The sequence below is a fragment of the Cariama cristata genome, unplaced genomic scaffold (assembly GCF_000690535.1).
Source record: "Cariama cristata isolate BGI_N322 unplaced genomic scaffold, ASM69053v1 scaffold8769, whole genome shotgun sequence".
Lineage (NCBI taxonomy): Eukaryota > Metazoa > Chordata > Aves > Cariamiformes > Cariamidae > Cariama > Cariama cristata.
The window spans coordinates 44735-56788 of NW_009634017.1; the positions used below are offsets into that span (position 1 = coordinate 44735).

At 37.0% G+C, this 12054-nt stretch overlaps 1 protein-coding gene across 1 annotated transcript in view; it reads right to left on the bottom strand.

Moving 5' to 3' along the window:
• Positions 1-1633: 1633 nt before the first annotated feature.
• Positions 1634-12054, bottom strand: part of NSRP1 (nuclear speckle splicing regulatory protein 1) — a 16501-nt gene continuing 6080 nt past the window's right edge. Inside the window, exons 3-7 of the mRNA XM_009707001.1 lie at positions 8322-8378; positions 6906-7037; positions 5747-5954; positions 5048-5156; positions 1634-2675 (exon numbers count right to left, since the gene is read on the bottom strand). Coding sequence (XP_009705303.1) covers positions 1634-2675; positions 5048-5156; positions 5747-5954; positions 6906-7037; positions 8322-8378 — 1548 coding nt within the window. The remainder of the gene's footprint in view (positions 2676-5047; positions 5157-5746; positions 5955-6905; positions 7038-8321; positions 8379-12054) is intronic.

Here is a 12054-nt window from a genome sequence, read left to right on the forward strand (position 1 = left end):
CCTTCTCTTCAGCTCACCTTCCGCTTATCTATCACACAAGTATATCCTACCCTCTATTCTGAACAGTGAAAAGGAATTTATGAGGCAAGGTATGAGGTAAATCAGGACCACGTTTGCCTTCTAAGCAAAGAGAATTTTAGCTGTACAGAACGAAGTATTCCCTCCAACTTGTACATGATGCACCTGTCTTAATTTATGCAGCTGTTTAGTTAAAAGTGTTGCAAGCTGATTGTAAGTCATCAATATGTGCCTTGTACCGTAAACTGTTATTGTAATAAATTTAATATTCATAATCCATCTGTAGACGTCTCTTGTGCCTCTCTCTTATGGGAAAAGCAAAGATAAAAGTAAATTCCAAGAAAAAGCAGAATATCTAGTCCAGTTTACTATACCAACAAGGCCTCTTTGACAAAAAGCAGAGGATTTCCTTTAGCGTTTGAACCTTGTCCCACTGCTAAATACTCTTTCATTCTATTCCAACAGAACCAATGCACATCACATTTGTTTAGACAGAACAGCAAAAACAAACTGATCCACACCTGGAGTAAGTGCTTAGGTACTCAATTAGCTTACATATAAAACTCATTCCATTTCAAGTCTTCGTAAACTGGCAGGCTTGGCAATTGATTTTACTCACATTCTGTCTCATTACTAGATCTGCTTAACAAAATATTAGAGAAACACCAATCTCAAATTTTTTTTTCACATTAATTCACCTTACTGTAGCATAAAAGTGTTAAATTTACTCCAAAACAAAGTGAAAGAAACCATTGTGAAAAGTGTTGAAAATGCATTCTAAAAACTACGACCATTGTCAGATATCCTACTTACCAAGTTATAGTTTGGAGATACCTTTATTCTTGATTATGAACCTTTGAACAGACAGACTAACAAATCTAAAATATTACCTCCAGTAGAACAAGCAGATATAACTGTACAACATGAAAAAAGACTCATATATCCTATTTCACACAAAAAAGATGCAGTAAAATAACACAGGCATTAAAAAAGACCCATGCATTATATCCAGTATGTATCTTACACTTTATTTAATTGTTTCTGTACATCAGGTCCCCAAAACCCACACATAAATACAAAATTCATATGTTAATATGCATTTAGCTTACAAAACACCATACTACATACAGAAGTCTCCTAGATTTTTATTCAAGCGGTTTTTCTTGCTTTTCCCCCCACTTCTAAAGGTCTGTTTCTCATTTTTGAGAGCATCACTGGGCGACAATGACTCCTGCTAAGGGCCTGCGAACACCTTTGTTTCAGCAGCACTCACTGTTTCTGCTCGTGAAAGGAGCAGAGGCTGCCAGGGGGAGGTATTGTCACCTTATGCTGTTTAACACTCCCAGGTCTGTCCCAGAATCTTCAAATACCAAGGAGAGGGTACCGGAGGCCAGGGTGGACAGTCAGCCAAATTTAGTATTTCAACTGTATAAGCAGACTACAGGTGTGTATCAAGTGATCGATTAATCCATTTCAAAAGTTGTTCTTCTATTATGGCAGACACAATCTCTTTAATTTAAGTCAGGAATAGCTAGCTCTTCTGTACAAGAGTCCATGCAGTAGTGGCTTTTTGTCTTGGTTGAAAGACCCAGCGTTTTTGGCCATCACAGGGACATTAATCTTCTTCCTTCTCAATGTAAGATTTAGTACTGACACGTGCCATTTGCCTTGCCAAATAGCGATCCCTTGCTGACATCACTGTCTCTTCATTGCTCCGCTTAGCAAATTTGCTCATGCTCTCAGATGGTTTCTGTGCTTGTTCTTTCTCCTCCTTTTCCCCTTCTTCTCCAGCTTTACGTTTCTGCTCAGACAAAATTCCAGAGCTGGATCTTCCCTTCTCATCCACCTCTCTCTCTTTTCCCTTTCTCTCTTTTTCCACATCAGTCCCTCCACCTTTTTCTAAAGATGCAGGGGTACTTTCCCTCCTCTCTCTGTATTTCTTTTCATGACTACCATATTTCTCTCTCCCCTCCTTCACAGGATCTTCCTTTTCTCTGCATCTCTCTCCTCTCTCATTCTCTCTGCCATTGTATCTATCTTTACCATTTCTTACTCTTTCTTTCTCTTGTTCCTTTTCCGAGCCCTTCTCTTCTCTCTCCTTCGCCTTCCTCCATTCTCTGCCATGTCCCTCCCTCTCTTTTCTTTCCTTCCCCCTCTGTTTATCATCCTGCTCTTCCCTCCTTCTGTAGTTATCTTTATTAGTGTGATCCCCGTACCTATGTCGCTCTTCCTTTTCCCTTTGGTGATCCTTTTCATAGGTCCTACTTCTCTCATAATCTTTTTCCCTGTACTGTTCATCATTTCCCCTTCTGCTCGGTCTGCTCTCTCCTCTCTTTGTAAGATGATTTGTTTGGGCTTTTGTGTGTGGCTCTTCCTCCACACTGGATGAGCTTGGTGACCTGGAATGCCTCTGGCTCTTGTGACATTTAGCCTCCTCTTCACTGCTTGCAGAGCTCTCTCTCCTTTTCTTCTTTTTCAAATTTACTTTACTATTTTTGTGTCTCTTATCATCATCACTACTATCAGTTCCTAAATCGGTATCTGCGTCTGGATTATTCTCTTTCTTAGCAGAGGACTTCAGGTTTTGTCTTTCATACAGGCATTTGTTCCTTTGGTTGGATTCATCATAACAACTGCCAGATTTTTCTTCCTTTATCCTACATTTTTTATGTTAAAAAAGAAAAAACAACATTACACAGCCTGAAATCTCAGACTTTTCTACAAACTGACTTCTGGTCAGGACTCAAGCAAAAGATGCTGCTGAAAAGTCTAAGAAAGCAAATCTGTGGCTCAGTTTCCAGGAATCCAGTGCAAAGGATTTCTATTAAGTATCTGTAACTGGTTCATTGGTGAGTGTGAACTGATGAATTTATCTAAAAGAATGACTACAGTTAAGTAGCTGTAGCCTCCATCTAAAGAAAAAGACATAGATTTGTATTCTTGTGTAAGCTTTTTGGCAAGCTACAAATTTTTTCCTATGTATTTATTCCTCTATTCAAGTCAAATAGTTATGCAGAGAAGCAGCAGGTTGTATGTTTTGTTGAAAGAGGTAGGAACATAGCTTCCACTAGTAGTAGTAGTAGATGATTCTGTTAATCCTGTGTTTCTGAAGATCTCACTCTTGTGGTAGATAGAAATTAGCATCTTTTAACAGCTCAGAGATTCTTAAATACAACAAGCTAACCCATGGAGGACCAACTTGGGCAATAGACAGAAAGGTTATGCTTTGTCATTCTTTTCTGACTGATAAGGAAACACATTTACTCACACAAGCCACATGTCTCTTCTTTTTAACCATTCAGCTACAGTAACTGGTAAATTCTTAGGAATCGGCATACCATCTAGTTAGACTGAATGTTAATGCATGCTTGAAAGCATGGTTAGTCTATGAACAATGACTAAAAGTTATGCTGAAAAATTTGATAATTTATTTAGTAATCCAATTAATTAAAATGACAAGTCAAAAGTGGATCACTTTAGGGACAAGTGATGCAAATTCGGAGATCTAAAAATTGAGCCATTTTCTCTCTGTATCCTATTGTACCAGCATAAGAGAGATTAAAATTAAACTAAACACCTCAGCTTATCTGAAAGCCTTGCTAGGAGCACCATCTACAGTACTACTTGTTTTTCCTTGAATTATTTTTATACACAACTCACAAAAGAAACATTTCCTTAATTTGCAAGATTAAGAAACCATCATTTCAAATGATCTCTATACAGTACAAAATGACATCATCCTGAAGACGCTCTGAAAGAAGAATTATTAAAGCAAATGGACAACCAAGTGGGCTGACCACTACTGCTACTGTTTTTATAAACAGATGCAACTGAGTAACTTAATTTTCATCAACTTAAATTTCATCAATAAAAACAAGACACCATAAAATGCAAAACTCATTTAACCAGCTCAGTAGCAATCTTTGTGCACCACTGAAACCAAGCAGGTATTTCTCTTTGGTGAAAGCCTGAGACAAGATGTTTTTCTAAACACACCGGTATACTAATACTTCTAAGTCTCAAATGACAAAAGTGTGGCCTCAAATTTCCCATTTTCTGCTTAAATTCAGGAAGCTGTTCTCCTTTTCTTCCAGTCAGTAATTCCTATTTCTTTTACACTACCTCCCTTTTAATTTCCAATAAGGTGGTATATCGTTATACTAAAGACATAATCGAGAATCCCCTTATTTCAGATAGCTGAGTAACTTCGCTGTGATCACGTTCATTTAAGCTAAGAATTTACTTTCTAATAATCCAAACTCAGATCTAGAAGATCTCTTGATGAAAGCTGGATTTTCTTCATGATAGCAAGCATTTAACTAGTGACATCCAGTATTAAATGGGGTTTAACCTGAATTAATTGTTTCAAATTATTAGAAAGAAACATATCCCCTTCACCATATTTATCCACAGGGCAGAACTTCACCATCTCACCTACATAAATAATTCAGCCTCATCTCATTACTTTGCTTTGCAATGTGCATATATTAAGATTTAAAAATATTCTCTACATATTGGATTAACTTCATTTTACCACAGCATCAACATTCAATTAATTTATTTTTTATCAACCTGTAAATCTGGAATAAGTACAAAGTTGGAGACTCACATTTTTTTCAGGAAATTCATATCACTATATCATTTCCTATGATTTACCTCTACGCTCATTACTTTACCTTTTGTCCCCCTCATGATTCAAAATATGTAACTTAATGCAGATCACCAATTATTATGTGAACCAAAGTAAACATACGTTAGAATGATACCAAGCAGGATTACAAGTATGACAGTCCTCTTGACACTTCTTAAACGGCATCCCTCTCCTGCTTGTTTCTGTCTTACAGTCTACACCACTGATGATCATTACACATTTTCCAAATAATTCAGTTAATTGGCTGTATAAAGTAATTAGCTTACCCTACCAGTGTTTTAGTACTCTCTGTCTAATTCTTAGTGTTCCAGTGAGCCTGGAATCACAAAGAGCCAGAAGCTGGTTTATATCTGAAAGCCTTCCGGAATTGCATCCTACCTGGCCTCCCGAAAGCTGCATTTAGGCATCTCTTCTTCCCCTACCCTCTGGTTTAAAAGATGTCTGTAAAATCCACTGAGATCCTTCTGTTTGGTCACATCCAGGTACGCTAAGAGAAAGAAAGTAAGGTTGGATTTACTGTGCCACAAATACTCATCCGACACTACTCACAATTGGTAGATACCACCAAGACTGCAATCTCCATCCTGGAGGTTTTCAAGCCCTGAGTTGAAAAGGCTCAGAGAAACCTGATTTGACCTCACAGCAGACCATGTTTTGAGCTGGAAGCTGGAACAGATGACCTTCAGAGGTCCACTCCAACCTGATTTATCTTATGATCCTATATCCTATTCTTTATACCTATTCCTGGGACACTGTACAGAATGCCTGAAGTAAGGAGTATAAGCATCATTGTACCCCAGACTTACAAGTCTGCCTTCAGCAACTGACCCCTCCTCAAAAATTAGAAGTAGCAACACACATAGTACTGATACATAAACAGCGGAGCTTCCTCTGTTCCTTCAGGAACATGTACAAAGGAAAATAACAGACAAAGTGGAACCTGATTCAGTATCTGCTATCTGGTTATCTTTGATTCTTATTATCTCAAGCCTCACAGAGAGACCAGATGACAATGTGGCAAACACTGTACAAGGCCATACTTCTTTTTAAGGGGAATTACTTCAGTGTGAATCTCACCCTCAAGAGCTGCCTCTCTTCTTTCTCTTTCCTCCTCCTCAGCCCTTTCTTGCAGCTTCTTCTTATAGGCTGAAGTCACAAAAGCCTCTTTGTGAGCAAACTCTCCTCCTTCCATTTCACGCTCCTTCTGAATTTTTCTTTCCATTCTTTTTTCTTGCTCCTTCTTTCTAATCTCAGCTGCTTTGAGGATATTTTGGATGTATCTGGGCTAAAATAAGAGGGGAAAAAAGGTATCATGCTGAGAGGCAATTGAGGTGGCTGACAAAACACAAACTGGGATTGATGGAGATATTGAAGAAAGTTGGTAATGGAAGAAAATTGACAGAAGCAACTCTAACATATTCTCACACTGTTTGATAGCTATCTGAAATAAACTGTCATTCCCTTTTACATCACTAACATGGCATGCTTCCCAATAAGAAAAGAGATTGCTGTATTCAACCAAAACATTCAGCCCATCTTTGACTAGGATGATTTTTGCTCTGAGTGAAATTAAGTGTTTTTTGATTTCTCACCCCTCCGTCTTCTGTCTTATAATAGTCTTGCTTTTCTATTGCTGTAAAGGAGTGGGAAGCTTCCTTTTATACCCACATAACCTGACAAGGGCTTTCACACGAAATAGAGTAAGTAACAAGGAAAATACCACTTGTCAGGATAATTCAGCAGTGCTTTGAAACAAGGCATTGGACTGTGGAAATTGGCTCACATTTGATGAAATGAAACTCATGAAAGTTCATTACTTTAGTCTTCCGACAGTCCTCCAGTAAGCACACTAGTGACTGAGGAGGGACAATTTATGTTCATTGGCTTAATAATAGAAGCAGTACTGTTGCAGGGCCCCTTGCCTCTAATCCTATTATCCCATTGAAACATTCTCTTCAGAAATACACAGAAAGATATGTATAGGTACATCATAAACTGAGTGGGAAACTTGTAGTCTGCTGCCCTCCAGAATACCACTGGATTAGGACTCTGAAGTATCTGATGAACTAACAGTTTTGCCAAAATTCTTCCAAATTACTACCTTATGTAGCAGGATTTGAGCACAATACTTGCATGCCCCATGAGAAAATGCATTTGGCAAAGCTTAAGTTAATCAATCATAGTTATTCCAACCATACAGAGATAAGACAGACAGCATACATTTTCTTGTATCGACCTTTTTGTCATCTTTTCCAGATAACACTCTGGCATTACTTTCTTTCTTCTGCTGCTGCATTTCATCATAAATACTGTCATATTCATACACTGTAGCATCTTCCTCCAAAGCCTTCTGAATCTCCAATTTAGTCTAAAAGAAAAAAAGCAGGGACGAGAAGATACCAAAACCTTAAGCATGAAATTTTTACTATTTTCAAACATTTCATTCCTATATTGTAATTTAAACAGATATATAGTATAACCTTTCCATTAGAGCATTGGGTGTAAATTAAAAACAGTCTGACCTACAAAGTTCTTGAACTGTTTACTAGGATTGAGAAGACGAACAACCAAATCACCATGAGTATTTGCAGTTATAGGAAATACAGGAAGCAAAGCACAACAGTCAAAATAATACTGGAAACTGCTTAATGAGCAAACTGTTGCATCAAATAACATAATTCATTTTTTTACTAAACAGTAAACATTTCAATAAATTTTACTGTCTGTTTTCATCTAGAGTTTATCCTCCTCCCCCCAAAGCTCAAAATAATAGCTATGTACCAATATAATTCAGGATGTGATTCCATATTTCACAGTTCTATCTTTTGTTATACAGTCAAGTTGGAAGTAAGAACTGTAAAATCGTTGAGTTTTTAAAAGCCCTATCAGGAAAAAACAACTAAGGGAGCCCTTAGATCAGATCTCCTGACAACACAAGGCAAATGCTGAACAGCAACCATACAAATTTCTCTCAAGCACATATTACCTCCATCAAAAACCAGCAGTGTGCCAATGTATGACGCATAAATATAATTTTCTTCCAGCTATGTCTTGTATTGGTCTGGAACTTTTTAAAATGTAAAATTCATGTTTCCTCTGTACAATTTACTCCTCGATTACAGTAAAAGGCTCACTCTTGGTATATATTTAAGTATTTAAAAACCCATTACTTTGAAATATTGCATTCTATAAATGAAACAAACTGTTTGAGAAATTCTGAAAACATCAGTGCATTCCATGCCACAAAATAAACTTTAACATCTTGTGCATTTAAGCGCTTGCACTGAGTAAACAGAAATTTTGTTTTAAATTATCACCAGCTCTGTTAAACCTCACTCTTGCAGCTTTCATTGGGGAGTTCTTCAGCTACTCTGATCGCAGCTAGAACTTCAAAAAGAACAATTTTGCCCAGAAAAGTGAAACAAACTGTTCGCTAGAGGAAAGGCTCTGAGAATTTCAAGTCAAGTTTTAAAGAAAGTCTTGTGCTACAAAGAGCAATGCACAAAATCATAAAATTACGTGGAATTTTTTTAAAGAGTAACTCTAACTCTGAAGTTGCACAATTATGTTTCTGCAATTATTTAATAAAAGGGAATGGATGCAGTAATTTCTTAATCTGCCATGGGAATGAAGAGTCCCTATCGCATCTTACCTGTTTCATCGCTTGTTTTTTCAATGCTTCTTTCTGAAGACTTTCACCAATGGATGGCTATAAGAAAGAAATATTGCAGAAACAAAATTAATTACATTGACACAGCTCATATTGTTTTTCTACCATTCCAACAAACAACTACATAATAGACCCATTACATAAGTCAGTCTCTCACTTCAATAGTATTTTTCTGTAAGCAAGAAAAACTAAGTTTCTTCACAAGCATACAATGAATCAGCCTTTTCCATGAGCAAAATACTGCAGTACCTCAACATGTATCTGCATATAAATATTTTTTATGAAAACGGTGATGAGTTTAAGAACACTATTTCAATGACATGTGTACCTCAAAAGCTGCATAACATTTCATGCCATTTCACAAAACAAGTAATCTCTGTCCAAGAAATGCTCAAAGACATAGAAGGTCTGTGAAAACTGTTTAGTTACAATGCCTTCCCCGAACCACTGCCAAAAAACTGGTAGAAGAGATAATATGCTTCCACTATGGCAAACCCCTCCCCTATGGCCAGGGTCAGTCTGTTGGTACAAGAAGCTAGCACAGCAGCAGGCAAAACATCTGGCAAAGGACAGCTAAAGCCAGTACTGAAACAAATTGCTAAGAGAAGGATGCTTGTAATACATCTACTACACCAAATCTTTCAGGTTTTGCCATGGGGAAAAAAAAAAGAAAAAAAAAAAAAAGGGAAAACACAGAGAACAAACTGCCAAAATCAACAGAAATTGGAATTATACCCTCCTACCAACTTACATACCAAAAATGTTTTAATGTTTTTGGGAATTACTTGTTTGTGAATAAAGAAGGATAGATATTCTCAATGATTTTTAATTATATTTCTAATAGTCTGTCAAATAGACAGGTGCTATTCAGAATATACATGCTTTTCTTCCAGCACATAAACATCATCAGAGATGCAGCAGTTACGAGCAGCCATTCTTACTGACAATTACATGAAAAATGGTATTCATAGTAAAAACCAAATACCCAAAAGGATTTGGTGCTTATTTCAAGTTTGATCGGTATCATTAGTTCTGTATTTTTATATACAAGAATACTGCTGATTTGAACAGCATGTACTTCAAATGTTAATGTCTAATTTCTCAAGATTAATATGATAGAAAATAGCAATACTAATTTTCCCTAAGAAAAAACATATCTACTACTGAAAACACGTTTTCTAATCATACTGTCTTTTAAAAAAAGCTTTGCATTTTATTTAGTTTTGTCTTTTAATTAGTGTTGAACTAAACTGCATATCTATCTTTTCTCAACCAATAGATAGTACTGTTTGTTGAACAGATTCACTGTAAATGACAGGACTCGTATCCTTATTTATGTCATTAAATATCTCAATCTCAAAAAGCAGATATAGGAAGGAAAAATCCTTTTGCATTTTGGCAGCTTCCCAATTTTTGCAACTTTGACTAATATGTGCTTTATATCACATTTTAAAAAGAAAAAGAGACTGTGTAATCAGCTTTTAATAAAATTAAAAAATGGAAACCAAATACTAGGGAGCTTGGCAGTGGGGATTAGGATCTTCTGAAATCAAACAGAATTAGCACCATGTAAATTCAAACAGATCCTCTGAACAAGAAGGCTTTTGAATTTATTTGGTGCTTAAAATAAAATAATAACGTGTTGTGACCCTTCTTTCTTATGCTATTAAAATTTTAACAGATGTGTCAACAAGGAAAAAAAAACAAGTGCTTTTCCACAATTTTCTACTGACAGACTGTAAACACTCCAAATATTTTTTCACTGGTTAATTTCAGAAACAGGGAACAAGTTATGCCATGAGCAGCAGAATTAATAGAATTTCATTCTATGTGACGCTGGGCCCTCCGACTCTTTATTTCCCCATCACCTCCTCAGACACCCTGCCTGCTTGATTTGGCAGGTGGACAATCCTGTGACCAAAAGCTAGCCCCGTGCTGAGCAGTCAACACTTCCTCCTCAACACTGAGAAAGATTAAAATCACAAATTCTCATCTATGTCTGTCTGTCCCTTTGCCCAGCTGCCAATTCTCATGAAGACGACCGGAACACAGTACCTTTGGGACCTCTGCCACCCACCAAGGATGGTTAAGATTGTTACTGAGTTCACAAGTTGTATGGGACTAACAGGTATGCACAGTGATCACCTCCAAGGGATTTTTTTCTGCTATGCAAGCCGTAAGTAGTAAAAAGACTTGCAAGATTCTCCGTAGCTTTAAAAAAAAAGCCAGAAAGGTAGCATCTCAGAGGAGTACCAAGGTACCAAGTAATTCTAAACTCAGCAAGAGAAGGTGCTAAGGCAACAATGTCAATATTTGGAGAAGTACATATGGTATCACGTAATAGCATCCACTGAATTCTAGACACTCAGACCTTTGCTCACTTCCCATAAACACGCTAGTACTTACTTTTGTAAGTAATATGACAATCAGAAAAACCTGAGACACAGAATATTTAAAATATTCCTTCCCAGCCCACTCCAAGTGAGGGACTTGCAGATGAGGAAAAATGGCAATTTGAAAGGCCACATATTCCAGCTTTTTCTGATGTTTTGATTGCTACATGCAGACTTAGATAAAATCCATCTCTGCTTTTAAAATGCTAAACCTTGTGGTTAAACTACAGTAATAAATGGAAAGCGTGATGTGCACTTTCATGGAAGAAAAACGCTGCACTGATTCAGTGATGCTGATCATTAGAAAGCAGTCTCTCTCTCTTACCCAGCTGCGGATAACCAGGTAAGGAAGCAGACCACGCTTCAGGCTTTAGGGAGCTGAGCTTGGCATACATTAGCAACTTACTCACAGAGTCCACTGTGGTACCTGGGACTACACCCTGAATACCGTAGCTTGCTCATTATTCGGACTAGAACTGGGTATAGTCTCTTATTTATTTATGTAGTTGGTTGGCTGGGGGAAGTAGATAGTGGATTATTTAGTTTAAAACCATCTACAAGAATCCTGGCTTCACTCATCTAGCATTTACCTCTGGCTTTCAAGATCAATCAGCTGATGTTGAGAAATATTTAAAATACTGTACTGGACTTTTATGTCATATGCTCTCTTCTAAAAAAAATGCCATAAATGAGTCAGTATAAATTTCTTAATATAAACAAATACTTTAAATTGACAGTGGAACACACACCAGCACTACACAGAAGACCTAGACTTCCTCCTGGCTCTCGGGGAAGAAGATGGTCCTCTGCTTGACATGTTAGGATCATCACTGAAGGATTCCTTTATCAGACACTCTTACATCGGTTTTACTGAAAGGTACCTAAACAGTAAGGAATCTGCCCTGCATTATGCCAGAAAGTAAGGGCTCAGTAAAAAACAAAATAGATTCTGCAGCTGTATTTACAGAATAAGGTTTATTCCACCAAAATATCTGAAACACCGCTTCGAATGTTTTCATTGTCTGCCTACATGAAATAAATGTGTTGATCTACAAAGATTACATAAACACAAATGTAATATATAATCCTTATTATTGTACATATAATTGTAAAGAAGTCCACCTGCAATTTGTTTGCCTAGAGTGGCAGTAAGTTTACAAAAAATAAATATCTTCCGTAATGGTTTATGGTGGACAATTTCCTGTTGTGCTATGAGCTCTGATAGATGAGAACTTCCTGTTCTTTTGTATTGTTTTTACTTATCAACTGCCCATTTATTAAAGGCCCTATAAGCTCAGCAATCTGTCTCATACTTTCTCTTT